This window comes from Lepus europaeus, chromosome 12 (assembly GCF_033115175.1).
Source record: "Lepus europaeus isolate LE1 chromosome 12, mLepTim1.pri, whole genome shotgun sequence".
NCBI lineage: Eukaryota > Metazoa > Chordata > Mammalia > Lagomorpha > Leporidae > Lepus > Lepus europaeus.
Genome location: NC_084838.1, coordinates 79,445,799 through 79,467,234, shown reverse-complemented (window position 1 = coordinate 79,467,234; position 21,436 = coordinate 79,445,799). Strand labels below are relative to the sequence as shown.

Here is a 21,436-nt window from a genome sequence, read left to right as displayed (position 1 = left end):
AAATAGACATATGCTGAACAATGATGTGCACCACCACTGCCATCAGCCTGAGAAAATATTACATCACATAAAGAATTTGAACTTGAAAGTAGATACTGGCAAGACTCCCCATGTTGCCAAATGTAAGGCAAATAAAGTTATGGGCAGCCCTCAATGTTTTGTTTTAAAAACAGAGCTAGGAATGGTGATGATGGTGAGCATGAGCATGACAGTGACAGCAGTTAGGGTTTACAGAATAAGTACACATACTAGGACCTGGGTACTGCATTCTATGTGTACTATCTCAGCAGAGGGAGACAGATTATCACAGAGCTGGAGGGTATACACTCTGGGCTCAGACTGCCTGGACATGAAGCCCATACACCAGCAGATGGATATTCCACATGTTATTTTCTCTGTCTGTGGAGATGGTAGTAGCACAAGGGGGTACTCTGAGGACCAGTTAGTTTAAGAATATTGCCTAAGGCCAGCACCGTGGCTCACTTGGCTAATCCTCTGCCTGCGGCGCCGGCACTCCAGGTTCTAGTCCTGGTTGGGGCGCCGGATTCTGTCCCAGTTGCCCCTCTTCCAGGCCAGCTCTCTGCTGTGGCCCGGGGAAGGCAGTGAAGGATGGCCCAAGTGCTTGGGCCCTGCACCCACATGAAAGACCAGGAGGAAGCACCTGGCTCCTGGCTTCGGATTGGCGCAGCGTGCTGGCTGTAACAGCCATTTGGGGAGTGAACCAACGGAAAAGGAAGACCTTTCTCTCTGTCTCTCTCTCTCTCTCTAACTCTGTAAAAAAAAAAAAGACTATTGCCTAGATAATGGAAAGCATCAATAAATGTTGCTGGTGAAACTTTTGAAACAAGCGAGTATTGTTACCTTCATTTATACAGGGTAAGGTAAGGTAAAGTTTCAGACACTTAAGTTGCTTGGAAAAAAGAAATCATTAGTCAGCTCTGGAGCTGAAAGTCCAAGCCAGGTACATTGTCTGTAGGCTCAGTACTCTTGGTGACTATACTTCAGGGTGACAATTCCCTATGGAAGTGAAGTGCAGTGACACCTTGTAAGTGTGGCAGGGAGGCAGTGTTAAGCAGGCCTATGGTGCAAGTGGAACACGGAGAGGGAGCATGAATAGGTGTTCAGAGTCAGTCACTGTGCTCTCCAGGACATGACAGTTCTTTGCTTTTGCTTTCCTCATTGCATACAATGAAAAGGCAGTGTGACTTCTTCATGTGGCTGAACTGTGCCATCAAGTAATAGGTATTTCCCAAGTATCTTGCTACATTTAAGGAACTCTGCTAAGCCTGTGGGGAGTCCAAAGAAGAATAAGGCAACTTCTTGTAGCAAATTCTTGTCCTCAAACACTTGACTGACAGCATGCACGTGTGTGTGTGTGTGTGAGAGAGAGAGAGAAAAAGAGAGAGAGAGAGAGGGAGAAAATCTGACTAAACATAAAGGGTCTTAAGGAACCATCATCTCACTCCTGAATATTTACACAAGTAAAACAAGACATACATTTTTTTTTAAAAAAGGTTGCACAAAAATCTTTACAGCAGCTTTATTTATATGAGCCTTAAAGTAGAAATCACTTAAATACCCATCACAGAAAACAGAAATTTTTAAAAACCTATGGTACAATGTAATACTACTAAGCATTAAAAAGACTAAACTACCGATGCATGTAACAATATAGATGAATCTCAAAAAGATGCTGTTGAATGGGAGAATCCAGACACAAAGAATATGGCTATACATTGTGTCATTCTATTTATGTGACATCCAAAAACAGGCAAAAGTCATCCATGTGACAGAAATCAGAGGCTAGGGAGTTACCAGAAGAAACTCAAGGGAACTTTCTAAGATAAGCATGTTCCATTTTGATTGGTGTTTCAATTAAATAGGGGTGTGTGTGTGTGTGTGTATCTGAAAACATATCAAATTATATACCTGAGATTTATGCATTTCAGTATATAGAAAGTTTTCTGAAGAAAACAACAGGAAAGTTTTTGTTAAAGAGGGTCTTAATTACTTGATTCACTGATTTAACACACATAGGGTATTTTGTAGCCAAGGAGGAGGGGATTGAGAGAATATTTGTTTCTGTTTCTTGTTTTAGTTGGCAGGCTGTGACATATTGCATCTTGGGTTTAGGATGATGAATCTGGTGGTGGTGTGCACGTGTTGGGAGACTCCTGCAACCTCCCAAACATGAGATTCTGAATAAAAATTATAGAACAGAAAGGGAAAGTATGAATGTGAGATAAAGAACTCAATCTTTTATTAGATCTAGGAAGGGAAGGAGAGAAATGAGTCAGTGCAAGGTTTTGAACAGTGAGCTGAACATATGACATAAACTACAGAGAATTTAGAAGGAAAGTCTGTTTTGGAGGGGTTCTATGTGATGTCATTCTAAGCTTAGTATTAAAGTGTGATATTCATGTGTCCAAGGAGTAAGTGGAGATGTGGGATAAGAGGTCATATGGGAATTAAAGATGGGATTCAGATTTGAGAGTCTTCTCAATGTAAACAACCCTACAAAATAGTTATACTAGAGATTTGTGGAGAAGAAAGAAGGAGTAACTTCAAGGAAGAGAAGGTCATGACTGGTCTTGGCAGACTGTTAGGAGGATGAGGGTACCCAGGGCATAACTCATCAAGGACAGTAAGGAAGGGAGAGTTTCAAGAAGGAACAGGGCAAAACCATAAGGGTCAAAGATGTGTAGCCTCAGGAAAGACCCTGGACACCAGTGCAATGACTAGGAGACCCTTGATTACAGAGAGATTAGGTCTTTCATTTAAAAAATACTCATTGTGTCTCTAGCATAGGTGCTGGGGAGAAAGTGATGACCTGAGAGACGGGTGTTATAGAAACCATGGGCAGGTGGAATGTTCCATTCCAAATCGCTAGTGAAAGTTAGGAGGTGGAAGATAGCAAGTCACTGCTCAACCAGCAGCAGAAATGAAAGCAAAGGAGATAACTCAGGTACAAAGTCTTCAGAGGCAACAGAGGGCAGAGGTTTATTGAACCTGCCATGCAACTTTCACCCAGAAAAGCTGCAACCCCTTTTAGGAGATAGGACACATTGTAAAATGCCTCTAAACAGAAAACTTCACATCATCAAGGTTATAGTGCAGGATTTATCACAGCTATCAGTACGTGCAGATGCCATAAGCTGTGGGAGCTGCATGTGAGATCGGAGGTCACAGGGCTCACTTACTCACTTTGCAGCGAGAGCACACGGCAGTTTAAGAATGGCAAGGTCATTTTCAGACTTGCAATGTGTTAGAGGCCCAGCTGGGATTAGAACTCTGTTCTCCATTCACCCACAGCACCACTTATGGCTAAATCACAGCTATCAAAAGCCAAGTTTCAGGCAAAGCAGAGAAGGTCTGGAGGAAGCAGCAGAAGGGAAGTTTCTCTTCCTCCCTCTGACTTCAGCTTTCCTCTCTCCACCTTACTTAATCCCCATCAGAATTTCCTTAGAAAATCTCGGTTCCCCCAGGTAAAATCATCAACTTCATATCCAAAACCTGCAGTATTGGGCAAGTCATATCATAATCTGGCAAAAGTGAACAATGCATACCCTAAATACATCTATCAGAACATGCACTCACATTCACAATGTAAGATTACAGACAGGCCTGCAATGCCCAGTCTGTTTGCACACCGAGGTCATCCTTGTCAACCTGCCCTGACGGGACATCATGCTCCCATGGATCTGAGGACCTCAGGCCTGGCCCTTTGAACCAGAAATGCAAGGCTGTAAAATAAACAACATCTTGCTGGGAAGAGGGGAGGAAGGAGAAGGTGAGAACCTGCTGCAAGTGAATGCAACTTCAGAAACAGTCATCCTGCCTCTTTGGGCTGTGACCAGACATGAGCTTCATAGCCAAATGAACTCAAGGAACAGAAATGGCATTCTTTACACCCAACAGCAATAAAGTTGTAGGATTAGGGTTCAAACTGGGTGTTTTAATCCCCAGCTCAATGCTCCTCTCACTACATTACCCTAAAGTCAATTTCCAAATGATGGGATGGTTTGCGGGTGGGAGGGTGGTTATGGGGGGAAGAACCATTATAATCCAAAAGTAGTACTTTTGAAATTTATTAAATAAAAGTTTGCTATAAAAATGTATTTCCAGAATGAAAATGGTACCAATTTTACCAACCAGGCTATGAAGACAGTGGGCCAATCACAGGAAACATCCTTTAGGCAAATATTAAAAACCACTAAAATAGCAGCTCAAATACACTTCTAGAATAGGTCTTCCTTATTCCCTGAGTAACTGCTCCACAAATCTCTCCCCTCCCACTTCCCAATAGCTCATCTGTGCCACAGCTCTCCCTCTGACTTCCTTTATAGAAGATTTCAGTCTATCACTGTCACGTGTATGTATCTGTAGACTTGTTGATTGTCTGTATAACCCATGAGCTGCCAATCTCATGAGAACAAGGACCTTGAATATCTTTTCCACCTCTAGATTCTAGTGCTACACATAGTAGGCTGCACAAATACCTGCTGAAGAAATGAAATAATGATGGCAGTTTCCATCCCCCGACTTCTTGTGACACTGTCTGTCTCCCAAGGCAGTTTCCCTATCATTTAAGTCTCATTAATGGCACCCAGCAATAAGGAAGAAGTTGGTGATGACTTACTGGTGACTCAGTTCTCTTATTTCACACGGCTTGAAGCACCATTCCTTGGCCAGCCTTTCTTGTTGAGATGCTTCTTCTAAAAACACTATCTTTAAAAGAAAGAAAGAAAAGAATCACATAGTAATGGAACATTGTCATTAAATACCTACATTTTTTTAAAGAGCTGATATTGCAGTTGAGTTCATTTGAAAAGTTATTTAATATCAAATGGGATTGAGTGTAGAGACAGGAAGACAGATTTGCCTTTGGTCATTCAAAATAAACCGTGCAAATTCTCCTTTTCTGTCACTTACATTTATATAAGTGATGCTCCAAAAATCCCAGTCTGAAGATATAATGTATTAAAAATAGCCTAATGGCATCTATTCTTCCCCTGTCATCGAAAATGATGAAGGGAAACAATTGTTTTTAGAAAGTATACTTCTCCTCAGATGAATAAAAGATCTTGCTATGGGAAACCCAAATCCAGAGGACAGTGATAGTGATAGCATAGACAATTTATTAACACTAAATGTATCTGCACATGATAAATACCTGGCAACTGAGTCATGGTATAAACTATGTTGATGTCATGATGTTATAGGAAGAGCTTTATTATTATGTTTTTCTTATTAGAAAAATGTGTAAGAGACACATTAGTGGGGTAGATAAGAGGGTGATCTCTCAAGTTAGGCTTATGAAGACTGAAGATCAAGGTCGACAGCTGGACCACTATATGGGTGTGTTCATCATTTGTGGCCTGGTTTCCCCAGGTGCAAACTCGGGTAATAAGAGTGCAGGCTTCACAGGTCAATGGTGAGCACTAAATATGATCATTCTGGTGATGAGGCTAGCACATACCTGGAACACGTTAAGTGTTGTTTCTGTTATTGACTTTTTAAAGTACAGTGTGATTGCTCTCTCTATAAAGCAAGAAAGGAATGAAAGAATGAAATTTATATGCAGGAAATATTCTGTTTTATTTTTAAATAAATGTAATACTGTAAGAAAAAAGTTTCCTGGAACATGTTGAAAAAACCTTGGTAGATTAAAATGTGTCTAATTAATTAAAAGGCAATATACCGCAGGAAAAATAATTTGTGTTATAAGGAAATAAATGCTGACATTTTTATTCATTGGTATACTCTTTTGTAAAAAAATGAAATTTTGATCAGAAGAGAAATTAAAAATACAATTCTTAAATTCTTAAATTAAAAAATAGTAACTGGCTAATTCTAAAAATATGTTAGACTCAATAAACTTCAAAAAAAAGCAATCGATAAACATCAGATACATAATTCATCAAAACCCATAAAACAGAATGTATATCTCAAAGCTGATTTACTGTGAACCTCATGAATAATTAAAGATAATATCTACAAAGTTCTATATTTATACATTTGAAGTAAAATTTGAAGTAATATTTGAAGTAAAATTTTTGAGTGAAATATAAATTAACAAGCTTTATTAAGAAGAGACAGAAAAACTGAACAGCCCATAAATCTGGAAGAAACAGAGTTTTCAACTTTAGGGAAGTTTATGGTTTAGAACAGTGCTAGCAGAAATATAAGGCCCTGTCACAAATGTGAGCCATGCATGCAATTTTAAATTTTCTAAGCAATACCAAAAGTATAAAAAGGAACAGGTAACATTAGTTTTAATATGTTTCAATCTACATAAAAGATTATCATTCTATCATGAAATCAATATAAAAATTAGTTTTATCTTCTTTTGGATATTTAATCTTTCAAATTTCATGTTGCATTTAAAAATATTTCAATTGCAAAACTTTCATCCAAAATACTTCTGTATATTTAGATTGTATATAATTTGCAAAACATACACTCACATATCCAGATGGTTCCAAACACACTTAAAAGCTTTCTAAAACTGAAATGAGTATTAATTTATAAATGTAATGATAGATCAATTTAATGAAAATTACAGATAAAATTTTAAAATCCATTTCCCCAGTTGCAGTACCCACATTTCAGGTGCTCAATATGTGCATATATCTACTACATTGGATCTCAGAGAATTTCATAGCAAAGATATGAAATTATGTGCTAGGTAAAGGGCTCTGGAGTATGTAGAAAAGTGGAACCTCTCTATTCCCACAAGCTAGCATGATCCTGCTTTCAGAACCTACAATGCACATATACATATACAAATACAGAGATGCAAAAGGAGAAAATGACAAGCCAATGGCATTAGTTATTTAATAATACAGATGCAAAAAATCCCCCAAAAAACTGACAATAAAAATCAAAACTATTAGTAACTCAGCATGTCAGCAGCAGGTAAGCCTCCATTATTCTAACAAGTGAGACAGAGCTACCAATTTACAGCAGGTGGTTATTCATCAGGCAAGGGCTGAACTCTTCAAAGACTCCTGGAATAAAATTATCTATCCTCCTTTACACTCTCTTCAGTCAACGCTCAAACATGAATTCACGTCTTCTTCCTGTACAAACTAGGGATCTTTTTTTTTTTTTTTTTTTTGCCAGGCAGAGTGGCAGAGAGAGAGAGACAGAGAGAAAGTTCTTCCTTTTTGCTGTTGGTTCACCCTCCAATGGCCGCTGCGGCCGGCTCATCTCGCTGATCCGAAGCCAGGAGCCAGGTGCTTCTCCTGGTCTCCCATGCGGGTGCAGGGCCCAAGCACTTGGGCCATCCTCCACTGCCTTCCCGGGCCATAGCAGAGAGCTGGCCTGGAAGAGGGGCAACCAGGATAGAATCCGGCGCCCCAACTGGGACTCCGGTGTGCCGGCGCCGCAAGGCGGAGGATTAGCCTGTTAAGCCACTGCGCTGGCCCAAACTAGGGATCTTGATTTCTATCATTATCATCATAAAGGCCAGTCTAGGACATCCTTGCCCCTGTAAAGGCTCCTACCACACCACACTTCCAAAGTCCTGCACTATGACCTCGCCTTCCTGTCTCTCTGTAGGTAATAAATTCCCCTGTGTCTTCAATAACTGTGCTCATTTCTCCCTTTTTAACAGTGCTCTCTCCTCAGTACATGGCTTATGCTATACTTCTCAAAATAGTATGTTCTTGTGAAGAGTTAGAAGGGTTAATAGGTAGCTAGGAAATGTCCCTGTGGGAATAAGGAATCAGATTCCTTATTTCTTATTGATGGTTAAAGCTGCCATCTGCTGATTAGACAAAAGGCATTGCTCACGAAAAGAAAAAGATTGATAGGGAATGCAATGGGTCCCCTGCCCTTAGGCAACCATATGAGAAACAAGGTTCTGCCTTCATACCAGAACACACTACAAGGCAGCATGTCTCGAGTGCTGAGCAACTGATCAGGTAGGAATAACCTACTTTAATTGGTCAGGTAAATAATATTTCTCAACTGTCACATCTCCCAAGTGGTCGACATGGTAATATTTGAACTAGTCAAGAACCATAACTGCTATGCAGTTACTGCTATAGATAAGACAAAGCAGACTCTAAAATATGGAAACTAAGTAGAAGAACTGATCAATTGATTTACTCCCAATACCCAGTCCTTGATGGACCTCTCACTTGGGGAACCCTCCTGGCAAGCAGGAGTCTGTTTCTGAATAAAATCTACTTTCCCTTGCTTTGTTTACCCTCCTTTATTGTCTACATCACCATGAGACAAAGAACCTAGTCTGAACTCCTGTAACATTCTCACATGTCAGGGTCAAGCAATTTGGTATCTTCTGTACTCTTCATGGTCATGTATAAATCAATTTCCTCCAGCTTCTTGTAGACAAACAAATCTGTTTTTCAAGCTTCTCGTCTTCCAGTTTCATGACCATCTTTCCCCTCTCACTGATGTTCTCTCTTATTAGCCTTTCGCCTGTTCTTCAAATATGTTGACCCTTACCTAATCCTCACTCTTCCCACAAGTTTCGCCTCTGTCCATTACGATTTCAACCCTTCTGAAGACCACAGCCACTATTTATGTGAACTCATCTTCAATGATTTGTTCTGCTTCACTTCAGACACCAACCCAAGACCATATCTTGGATGGATTCATGACCTACAACTGTTTCATAATACAAACCACTGTTCCACACATCTGAACCACCTCCCAGTTTGCCACTGCAACTACTACTACCCTAATGAGCCCTCCCTTTACTTTCTTCTATCTTTTCCCAGTCCTCCATCTATTAATTTATATTTCCATTGTCTTTTAGTTAACCAATGTGTCCTAAAACTTCACCACTGACTGAACCTAACCAAAATGTACTTGAAAAGCCAAGCAGTGTTGGAGTAAGGCACACAACATGGACAAGGGAAATCATTGGCACCAGGCTCAAATGTGTTCCTACAAATGTCTGTGCCTGGCACCCTATGACATTTCTTTAGCACTATAATCTTTATTGCCAATGAAACTAATCAAAGATTGATTGCTTATCAACTGACAAATCATTAGGGATATTTTTAGTTTTAGATGAATATACAATTTTTTATGAAATATTTCAGCAAGAGTTCAAAACACTAAAAGGTGTGGCTATAGCAAAACTCTTCATTTCTTTTTTGTTTAAGATTTATTTTACTTATTTGAAAGACAGAGTTACAGAGAGAGGCAGAGACAGAGAGAGAGGTCTTCCATCTACTGGCTCACTCCCCAGGTGGCCGCAATGGTCAGAGCTGGGCCAGTCTGAAGCGAGTAGCCAGGAGTTTCTTCCTGGTCTCTCACAAGGGTGCAGGGACCCAAGGACTTGGGTCATCTTCTACTGCTATCCCAGGCCTTAGCAGAGAGCTGGATCAGAACAGGAGCAGCCAGGACTAGAACCTGTGCCCATGTGGGATGCTGGCACCACAAGAGGAGGAGCAGCCAGGACTGGAACTGGTACCCATATGGGATGTCGGCGCTTCAGGCCAGGGCTTTAACCCGCTGCACCGCAGTGCTGGCCCCAAAACTCTTCATTTCTATCTACTTGATTTATTTGAAAATTTTTCTTAGCGCTCACATATATAAAAATAAAAAATAAGACAGAAATGATGCTGCCCCAATTTTATTCAACAAACAGCACACATTCATATATATAATCCAATGGGAGAAAATAACAGCCCATCTATTTTTTTTTTTTTTTTGACAGGCAGAGTGGACAGTGAGCAAGAGAGACAGAGAGAAAGGTCCTCCTTTACCGTTGGTTCACCCTCCAATGTCCGCCGCAGCCGGCGTGCTGTGGCCAGCGCACCTGGCTGATCCGAAGCCAGGAGCCAGGTGCTTCTCCTGGTCTCCCATGCGGGTGCAGGGCCCAAGGACTTGGGCTATCCTCCACTGCACTCCCGGGCCACAGCAGAGAGCTGGCCTGGAAGAGGGGCAACCAGGACAGAATCCGGTGCCCCGACCTGGACTAGAACCCGGTGTGCCGGCACCGCAAGGCGGAGGATTAGCCTATTGAGCCGTGGTACCGGCCCAGCCCATCTATTTTACATTTAAAAATTACCTTCAAATTTTCTTTAATCAAATTATCTTTAATTACTTTATGTTCTTAGGAAATTTTAAGTGTTTCAACTTATGTACAATTATGATAATGCAAATGTTAATCAATGAATGATTTCTATGGAGCAGACATTTAGCCTAGTGATTAATATGCCTACTTACCACATCAGAGTGTGTGGGTTCAATTCCTATCTCAGGTTCCTGACTGTAGCTTCCTATTAATGCAGACTCTGGGAGGCAGTGGTGATGGCTCAAATAATTTAGCTCCTGCCACCTCTTGGGAGACCTTGATCAAGTTCCCGCTCCTGGCTTTGTTTCCACCCAAGGGCTTTTGATGGTATTTGGTGTGAACAGCCAATAGAAGCTCTCTTTCCCTCTCTGTCTGTCTGTGTCTCTACCCCTCAATTAAAATTTTTTTTTCAACAGAAAAAGACTTTTAAGTATAAAATTACATTCCAATAATAAAAACTGAGCAAGTAAAACAGAATTTGTAACTAAAGAAGAAGAGAAAAAAAAGAACTATGTAGTGTTTCATAGAATTAAAGTAGAGCTAGTCCATGGTTTTAAAAGGCAGAGTAAGATGCATGTCAAATCAATGTGTTTTAATTTAACCAGAAATATTTTGAAAAATAATGGCATGGCTTAGTTTTAACATGTATATTTAAAATTTTCCACAAATTGTGAGCTTTTAACATTAAAATTTAATAAAATTATACATACTAGCTTTTAAAAGTACAGAAACTTACAAATTTTTTCAAGATTCTTTTAGGGAGCAAGCATATTAGCATAAAAGTATGAGAGTACCTTTCCATTATACTCATTTCACAATGATGATTTTAAATCTGTCTACTCTCCAAGCCTCTCACCTCATCTATCCCTAAAGTGTACATCACGCACATGCCATCGGGAAAAATTGCAAGCAATCCCAAAGACACTCAGTAAGGGACTGGTTAAATACAACTAAACAGTGTAGTAAATACAAGTGACAATTTATATTCACCCAGTAGAAGATTGTCCTTGGTACAATGTTCAGACTTCTAAAACACAGGGTGCTAGATAATATGCATGGTGTATTCACATTTGTGATAAGAGTATGCTCTGTATGTGTATGTGTGTGTGTGCATGTGTGCACACGCTTGTATTAAAGGGCTACTGTGCCTGAATACTGACTCTCTCTTTATGCAAAAAACTGGGAATCATTCCACTTTTATCATTATATCATTTTAGATTTAAAATTCTTAACAAGTATCTTATTCTAGTCAAAATAATTTCATTTAAAATGTTTATGAAAATGTAATGTATTCAGAATAGAAATACATTCAGTATAGCTTCTACTTGTCGAGCTTATAGTTGGGGAAAGAATGAATTAGATGAGGGAGGGGATGGTGAGAGAGTGCAATGGGCACTCTCAGATGAAGAGATGGGGGGCTGGTAGATGAAGATTTCAAAGAACAGGGAGAATGTTAACAATGATAGGTAGGATATGGCACCTGATCAGTCTCCAGTGTTGGGGAGGAAGGGACAGAAGGAGTAATAGGGACAGACGCAGAGACATCAAGGCAAAATGCTACAAGATGTTATAGACAGGAGTCACTATAAATAATATTGAAACTTTCATAAATCAAGTACTTTTAAATATGTATTTATTTGAAAGGCAGAGAGAGAGAGAGAGAGAGAGAGAGAGAGAGAGAGAGAGAGCGAGCAAGCAAGGGAAAGTACTGGCACTTCTGGTTCACTCCCTAAATGCTCACAACAACTGGGACTGGTCCAGGCCAAATATGGGAGCCAGGAACTCCATACAGGTTTCCCTTATGGGTGGCAGGGGTCCAAGTACTTGAACCACTTCCCCTGTCTCCTAGGGCTTACATTTTACATTAGCAAGAAGTCGAAATCAACAGCCAGAGCTAGTTATCAAACCCAGGCACTCTGATGTGGGACATGGGCATCTTAACCTGCATCTTAACTTCCAATCCAAATGCGCACCCCACAAATCAACTACTGAATGGATTTTTCTCTAGTTATTGTTCATATATTCACTCAGAAAATACTTTGAGTATCCCCTGTGCAAGTAACATTATTTCTGAGACTGGAAACAAGAAATCAATAGACATCTATAAGATGCATTGGATATGGCAGAAGTGCTATGATAAAAAATAAATGGAGGTAAATGGATGGATTAAAATGTAGGGTATGATGGTCTTTATGAGAGATGATGTTTGAGCACAGATGTACAAGGGGGAGGGAGTGAACCAATTAAATATTCTGGGAAGAGCATTCCATGCAGGGGGATTATTTAGTGTAAGGGACCCAAGCTGGGACAGTGCTTGGCATGTTTTGGGCCATCCTCCGCTGCCTTTTCCTATATCCTGCCAGTGGGGATATAGGAAAAGGACAAGAAGAAACAGTAATGGTTAATCAGATCAAGGAGGTTGCCAAAAGTTTTAGGTGATGATTCAGCCTTCAGATTTATTTTAAGGAAAGCCCTACTAATCTTCCACCTTGCGGCGCCGGCACACCGGGTTCTAGTCCCGGTCGGGGCGCCAGATTCTGTCCCAGTTGCCCCTCTTCCAGGCCAGCTCTCTGCTGTGGCCAGGGAGTGCAGTGGAGGATGGCCCAAGTCCTTGGGCCCTGCACCCCATGGGAGACCAGGAGAAGCACCTGGCTCCTGGCTTCGGATCAGCGGGGTGCACTGGCGCAGTGGCCATTGGAGGGTGAAACAACAGCAAAAAGGAAGACCTTTCTCTCTGTCTCTCTCTGTCTCTCTCTGTCTCTCTCTCTCTCTCTCACTGTCCACTCTGCCTGTCAAAAAAAAAAAAAAAAGGAAAGCCCTAAAAAATACTTTGGAAAACAAAGGTAGCAGGGTCAGCGTTGTGGGTTAAGCTGCCACCTGTAACAATGGCAGCCCATATTGGAGTGTGGGTTCAAGTTCTGGCTTCTCTGCTTCTGATCCAACTCACTGCTAATTTCATTGGTATACAAATCATGCCCCCAAGTACTTGGGAACTGCCATCCAAAAATCCAGATGGAGTTCCTGGTTCCTGGCTTCAGCTGTTGCAGCCATATGGGGAGTGAACCAGCAGATAGAAGATAGAAGACCTCTCCCTCTCCCTCTCCCTTTCCTCTCCTTCTCCCTCCTCTCCCTCTCCCTACCCCTACCTCTACCTATCTATCTCCACTCAACCATTCTGCCTTTCAAATAAATAAATATTTTTTAAAATAAAAATGAATGTGGCAAATTATAAAATAAGGTTGATATTTGCTTCATAGGGCAATGGCTTTTTTTTCCCAGGGTTCCCTGGGTTTATGTGGCCATGCACTCATTCACTATTGAGTGCCTGTTTTGACCCACAGCCTTCTTCACAGGCCCACAATCTAGGTGGGCTGCCAAGCATATACACGATCATTAAAAAACACATTTCATAAAATCATAGATGGTTCCAGCTGGCAGGGACCTTCTCATCTAAATCCCTTGTTTTCTAGATGAGGAAATTGAGGCCCTTCTGTTGAGCAAAACAACCCCAAGTGCTTTCTGACTTGAAACTGGGACTATTTAGGATGAGCAATAATGAGAATGTCAGGAATACTGACGCCAAAAGTGGATGAGTAATGACTGTCAGCCAATGAAACAGATCTCTTCAAGGTAGAGGCTTCAAACACCAGACGGCAAATCTGGGCAAGAGACATGTTGCTATGGAACACAGTAAATTGCTCTTTGGGTCATTATGAAATAACTCACTATCCAATGAAATAAGGTAACACGTATCTCAACCCATCACAGAAAATCCACTGTCAAGTCACTGTGTTGGGAGAAAAAAAGCAGATAAAAATACAACATTTCAAAGATTTCTGAAGCTTTTGGGCAGTAATTAAAATTGCCATATGAGCTCAATCCAAGTCAAGTAGATTGATGGAAAAGAAAGATGAAGTGAGATTGTCTCTCTCTCTCTTTTTTTTTTTTTTTTTTTTTGACAGGCAGAGCAAACAGTGAGAGAGGGAGACAGAGAGAAAGGTCTTCCTTTGCCGTTGGTTCACCCTCCAATGGCCGCCGCGGCTGGCGCGCTGCGGCCGGCGCACCGCGCTGATCCGATGGCAGGAGCCAGGTGCTTCTCCTGGTCTCCCACGGGGTGCAGGACCCAAGCACTTGGGCCATCCTCCACTGCACTCCCGGGCCACAGCATAGAGTTGGCCTGGAAGAGGGGCAACCGGGACAGGATCGGCGCCCCGACCGGGACTAGAACCCGGTGTGCCAGCGCCGCAAGGCGGAGGATTAGCATAGTGAGCCATGGCGCAGGCCAGAGATTGTCTCTTTTTTTTAAAAGCAACCTATAAAGGTAGGATGGAGCAAATAATGTAATAAAAGCACCAAGCAGTAGCATTAGGGACTTAGATCTTTTAGTTCAACATTCTCCTTCACCAGATTATGGGATGTGCCCAGAGTACAGAGAAAGCAGGGAGTATCTGCCAGAGCAGATCTATATTTCTAGAGATGGTTCCACATCTCTGTAACTGCTTCCCTGATAGTATAAACCAAAGTTCAAGAAAGTTTCTCAAAAGGGCCAGATAGCTCATATTTTAGGTTTTGGGGGCCATATAGCCTCTTTTGTACCACTTAACTCTGCCATGGTAGTGCAAAAGCAACCAGAGACAATTTATAACCAAATAGGTGTGACTATATTCCAAGAAAACATTACACTTAGAAACTAAAATTTGCATTTTATATAACTTTCCTTGTTATAAATCTGATTTTAGAAAACATTTTTAAAAACTCTCTACAGTTGTCTCACAGGCCATATAATATTCAGCAGTGGGCTGGATTTGGCCTGGGGGTGATAGTTGCCAATTGCTGATGCAGACTCCTAAAATGATGCAAGGAAATTAAAATCATGTTACTTGAAAACCATCCCAGAGGCTTACACTAGCATTTCTATGAAGCTTTATCTTTATGTCTGGTTTTCAATTGTTAATAACAAAACTGTAAGGCCTGACCAAGTGTCCTTGGAAGAGTACCGATTCCACTTGCTTACCAAGTCCCATTTTACTGTAGAAATAACACATCTCTTTTTATATAATTTTCCTTGTTATAAATCTGCTTTTAAGAAAACATTTTTTAAAACTTTCTGTAATTGGCTGATTTAAAAAAAATATCAGGGAGAAATCAGGATTGATTTAAAAAAAAATCAGGGAGAAATCAAGATACATTTCAGTAGGCAATGGATAAATAAGCTGTGGTACATTCCTGCAATGGGATATCACTGAGCACTAAAAGAATGAAGCTATCAAGCCATCAAAAGACATGAAGGAAAATTAAATGCAGATTATTCAGTGAAAGAAGTCAATCTTTCATGGCTGCACATTGTATGTTTCCAACAATATGAGAGTCTGGAAAAGACGAAACTATGGAGACAACAACAAAAAAGTCAGTGTTTCTCAGAAGTTGGAGGGGGGAAGAATGATTAGAGCTCAGTGGACTTTTAGGGCAGTGAAAATACTCTGCCCTACAAGGGAGGATTTATACCATTATATTCATACACAACCATAATGTACAGCACCATGTGAGCACCCTGATGTAGACTGTGGGCTTGACTGATAAGGGAGGTTCATCAGTTGTAACAAACATGCCACTCTGATGTTGACAATGGGGGAGGCGGTGCATGTGTGCAGGCAAGGGGTATATGGAAAATGTCTGCCTCCCTCTCAGTTTTGCCATGAAACTGAAACTGCTCTAAAAAAATAAAATCCTGGCCGGCGCCGCGGCTCACTAGGCTAATCCTCCGCCTTGCGGCGCCGGCACACCAGGTTCTAGTCCCGGTCAGGGCACCAGATTCTGTCCCTGTTGCCCCTCTTCCAGGCCAGCTCTCTGCTGTGGCCAGGGAGTGCAGTGGAGGATGGCCCAAGTGCTTGGGCCCTGCACCCCATGGGAGACCAGGAGAAGCACCTGGCTCCTGCCATCGGATTAGCGCGATGTGCCGGTCACAGCGCGCCAACCGCGGCGGCCATTGGAGGGTGAACCAACGGCAAAGGAAGACCTTTCTCTTTGTCTCTCTCTCTCTCACTGTCCACTCTGCCTGTCAAAAATAAAAAAATAAATAAATAAAATAAAATCCTGAGGAAAAAAAATGGTAAGTTCAAAGAATCAAGATCTGTAATAGGAACTTAATATACACCCAGTGATATAAGGTATAGACAGTCAAATCTGAGTAAAGGAACTCATTTTCAAGGGGCAGGTTTGGGAGGGAGTACCTTTAGTCATTCTTCTTCTCTCTACAGAAGCTACCACTAATGAGTCACTTATTTTTAACAACATTTTACTAGAAAATAAAACAACATATTCCAAAATGATAGTACATGTGCTAATAATAAAAATACCTTAATGCATTTATTATGTGCTAGACACTATCCTACACAGTTTACATGCATTAACTTGTATAAAGTTCATAAGGATGCTGTGAGAAACTATTACTAACCCTGTTTTACACATGAGTAAACTGAGACACAGAGATATTAAGTGCCTCACCCAAAGTAATACAGCTGGTAGAGAGTAAATCTGATTTGACCCATGATCTGCCTATAGGCTAAGGGCTGTTTAGCACTATGATTTGTATTTTTTAAAAAATCATGTAATAACAAATAAGGTATTTCCCAGTTCCCTTCCTATTTTCTTGATATAATAATCCTTGATACCATTCCTTTTTTTCCTCCTTCCCTTAAAGCAGCCCAGGCAGGAGGGTGTGGTAGAACCAGTAATGTAGAGAAATATGGGCCTAAGGGACTGACTTTTGGCAACCAAGGCTAGGAAAGGTCTCAGGGCCAGCAAACTGGTACCGGAGAAGTGGAGAGTCCAGGAAGAAGGTAGAGAGGGTGGGGCTGTGACTGCGGAGACAGCCACTTGGGTCAGCAGATCGCATATATTCAGTGAAAATAAGCAAGTACATCAATATATTGTAGACATGAGATTTATCCTTCTCAGAAGGGAATTACCAATACAGAAATGGTGAAGGTATCAGAACTGTGGTATCTGAATTGAATTGGAGATGTTGGGTTGTAACCAACTCCTAGTTCATAATTTAAGTATATAATATTATATGCACACACACACAGTATAACACACATTTCCTAGACATAACTGCTGCCAGAATCTAGAACCAAGGACACTCAGCTGCAATCAGTACCCCTACTGCTCCAGTCTTGGTTCCTAGATGCCATTCTTTTCTAAAAAGAACCAGGTAACTACAGAGGTCATTCTGGGGCTGGGACAATGAAAATACCAGATGAATCTGAACAAAATTTTGTGCCAAAGGTAAGGAAATGTTCAAAATATAGTTGCAGGGTGGTCAAAATGACCCAGGAGCTACCCTGAACAAACTCTCACTAGCCAAATCTGGACCATTTTGAGAATTAAAATAAATAATGATAGCAACATTAAAATCCAATGAATAAAAATGGTATCTAAATCCACACAGATGAATTAATGAGTAAGTGAGTGAGTAAACAGGAACAGTTCTTCCTTACAGCAGAACTCTGATATATGTGGAAGAAATAATAGAATTTTAAAATGAGCATTTGGTAACTATAAAATAATAAATGATTCATGTACAAGTCATCAATGAATGTTAAAATTGGTGGGTGAAAATTTGCAATGGAACAGAATATTTTATAATTTTCAAAGTATGTCTCCATAAAATTTATTTTTCAGAGAAAAAGCAGTAACTTTGCAGTGGAGAAATCTGGTAAACATTCCTTTAACCAAGTGGCCAAATTTAAGATCACCAATAATGAGACTAATCAGTATCAAGTACCTCCAATGTGATGCACTGAGAAGAACATGCCATTACTTCTGTAATATTCCTGCTCAAGACACACAACCTGAATCTATTCATGAGAAAACAAGAGACAAATTGAAGGACATTCTTTTTTAAATTATTTTTTAAAGATTTATTTATTTAAAAGGCAGAACTACAGAGAGAGAGAGAGAGAGAGAGAGAGAGAGAGGTCTTCCATCCACTTGTTCATTCCCCAGATGGCTGCAATGGCCAGAGAACTGTGCCAATCTGAAGCCAGGAGCCAGGAGCTTCTTCCAGGTCTCCCACGTGGGTGCAGGGTCCCAAGGTCTTGTGCCATCTTCTACTGCTTTCCCAGGCCACAGCAGAGAGCTGGATTGGAAGTGGAGCAGCCAGGACTCGAACCAGCACTCATATAGGAGGCAAGCACTACAGGCAGTAGCTTTACCCACTACGCCACAGTACCAGCCCCAGGACATTCTTATTCTTAAAATTGCTTTGTATTCTTGAAAGTTACCCAGGTTGTAAAGCACAGAGAACTATCCAGAACTAAGCACCTGTTACAGGTAGAAGGCAACTATAGAAATGGTACAAGTAAATGTAACTAGTGATTCTAGAATAATTCTGATCTACAAGGGGGAATAGCCAACAAGGACATTATTGGGCCTTTGGGAAATGTTGGAAAGTGTCTATCTGTGTTAATCTCTTGGTCCAAATGATTGCAGTTGATTATGTAAGAAAATATCCACAATTTTTGCAAGTACATATTGAAATATTTTGACTGGAATAACTTTTTCTTAATAGTTCTGAAAAATATTGTGTCTATATACATTCATTGTATCTGTAGAGAGTAAGGAAGAATGAAATAAATTGTGTAAAATGTTAACACTGGGGAATGTGCGTAAGGCTATATGAGTTACCTGTGCTATTCCTGCAGCTATCCAAGAAAAACTCACTACAAAACTCACTATTCCTTAGGTCACTTATAAAAATAAGAAATATGCCTAGATCCAAGATAGCAGAATAGAGAGAGACCTTACTGCTTTAGTCCAGGGAAAGATAGTTTCTAAAAAGTAGAGAGAGCGCAGTCTCAGGGAAGAGTTAGGGAGAAAATGGCCAAGGAAACTCCACACAAATTAGAGGGACACTGTGGACCTACGTGGAGGGTGTAGACACACACAACTCAGGACCCCTGCAGCTGAGAACCTCAGCACCAGCTTTGGAGAGTGAGGTGAGACCAGACTGCAGAAGCCCAAGCCACTGGTAATAAAGCTGCAGGAAGAGCCTGGCATGAGTTTGACTTGGAGCCCTGTAGGGGGCAGTGTACCTGCCAAACTAGAGGAGAAAAAAAGGGAGCATGTTTCTCTCTCCCTGACCACCCTGCACCAGCAGCCTGTAAGAAGCTGAGAGAGAGAGGGGGGTGGGGGGTGGAGGCCATTTAGGACATAGGTAACAGCTGTGCTAGCTTGTGTCCATACACCAAGCAACCAGCCTAGCAGAGATGCCCGAGTCTGGCTGGAAGAATTGACTGGAGATTGGGTGCTCATGACTGTAGGACCCTTGTGTGCCAGGATTGTGAAAACACTGGCTGCATGGGAGGGTGCAGGGTGCGCCTGGGTTTTTGGGCAGTCATTGTGGAAGGCTTCACATGCTTGAGGCTCCCTGATTCCCTGCTGAGAGTCTTGCTGCAAAATCTGTGCTTATACCAAGGACTGCATGGATCTTTTGTGTGGTTCTTGAGGCAGTGCAGATGAATATTGTACCCACTAGGGCTAGCGCCCAGGCACTGGTCTGCTTTGAGGACAGGAGGTGAGTGTGAGACTATACCAACAGAACAAAACAAACCTCCACTCTGATTTTAAAAAGAGGAGATTTAACATGCCCAACCTGCGTGTTAACTTGGACACTCCCTTCACCCTGGGGCACTGAATAAAGCTCCCTGGCCACACCAACCACACGCCTCTGGGTATTCACTGAGAAAGCAGATACTGCACTAAGCCACAGAGGCATAGTCCAAAGATAAAAGACATCAGAGGGAAAAACAAAACAAAACAAAAAGAAGCCAACAATTATCTCCACAAATGCTGAATAATAAATGCAGCAATTCAAGAAACAAGAGTAAGGAAGACAACATGGCATCACTAAAGAACACAACACTTTAATACTAGAATGTGAAGATGAGGAGATTGAAGAAATGCCAGAAATGGAATTCAAAAAATTGATCATAGGATTACTTAGAAGTAATCAGAAGCTAATCCATGAACTAATGAAATCTGTACATGACATGAAAGAAAATTTCTACCATGAAATTGAAATCTTAAAGAGAAATCAAAATGAAATCTTAGATATGAAGAATTTAATAGAACAAATAAAAAATTTGATGGAAAGCCTTAGCAACAGACACGGTGAAGCAGAATAAAGAATATCTGAGTTAGAAGACAAATTCCTCGGGGCAGGCACTGTGGCGCAGTGGGTTAACACCCTGGCCTGAAATGCCGGCATCCCATATGTGTGCTGGTTTGAGAGCCATCTGCTCTACTTTCCATCCAGCTCTCTGCTATGGCCTAGGAAAGCAGTAAAAGATGGCCCAAGTGTTTGAGCCCCAGCACTCACGTGGGAGACCTGGAAGAAGCTCCTGGCTTCGGATTGGTGCAGCTCTGGCCATTGTGGCTAATTGGGAGTGAACCATTAGATGAAAGACCTCTCTCTCTCTCTCTCTTTCTCTCTCTCTCTCTCTCTGCCTCTCCTCTCTCTGTGTAATTCTTACTTTCAAATAAATAAATCTTAAAAAAGAATAAGACAAATCTCCAGAAATTTTACAGTCATACCCCCCAGAAATAAGATGAAATGAAAAAACTTTAAAAAACAGTGTCAGAGATCTATGAAATACTATCAAACAACTCAACATATGGGTCTTAGGCATTCCTGAAGGCAGGGAAAGACAGAATGGATTATAAGGCCCTTTTAATGAAATAACTAGAGGAAACTTCTCTCATTTGGAGAAAGGGATGTCCAAGTACAGAAAGTACATAGAACTCCTAATAGACATGATCAGAAAAGAACCTCACCATGACACATTGTATTCAAACTCTCCACAGTAGAACGTAAAGACAAGATTTTAAAATGTGCACGAGAGAAACCCCAGATTACTTTCAGAGGATCTCCAATTAGATTCACAGCAGACGTCTCAACAAAAACCCTCCATGCTAGAAGAGAATGGCGAGATATATTCCAATTCTAAGATAAAAAAACCTGTCAACCCAGAATACTGTACCCTGCAAAACTTTCATTTATGAATGAAGGTGAAATAAAGATCTTCCATAACAAACAGAAATTGAAAGAATTTGTCACCAGCCATCCAGCCTTACAAAAGACACTTGAGGGTATGCTACACCCAGAAACACAGAAAGACAGTCATCACTATGAATGAAAGTGAAGGCAGAAAATCTCCCAGTAAAAGCGCAAAAGAAATCCAAAGTAAACAACAGGAATATTTATGGGAAAATGGCAGGGCAAAGTCATTACATATCAATAGTAACCTTGAATCCAAATGGCTTCAACTTTCCAGTTAAAAGATACAGACTGGCAGAATAGATTAAAAACAAAACCCA

At 41.0% G+C, this 21,436-nt stretch overlaps 1 protein-coding gene across 4 annotated transcripts in view; it reads right to left on the bottom strand.

Moving 5' to 3' along the window:
- The window catches only part of GDA (guanine deaminase), a 295,068-nt gene that overhangs the window by 54,847 nt on the left and 218,785 nt on the right, over positions 1 to 21,436 (bottom strand). For 3 of the 4 annotated variants that reach the window (XM_062208407.1, XM_062208410.1, XM_062208408.1), the window contains one exon: positions 4,640 to 4,728. In XM_062208407.1, the coding sequence (XP_062064391.1) occupies positions 4,640 to 4,728 (89 nt within the window). The remainder of the gene's footprint in view (positions 1 to 4,639; positions 4,729 to 21,436) is intronic. The other variant, XM_062208409.1, reaches the window with a different exon arrangement.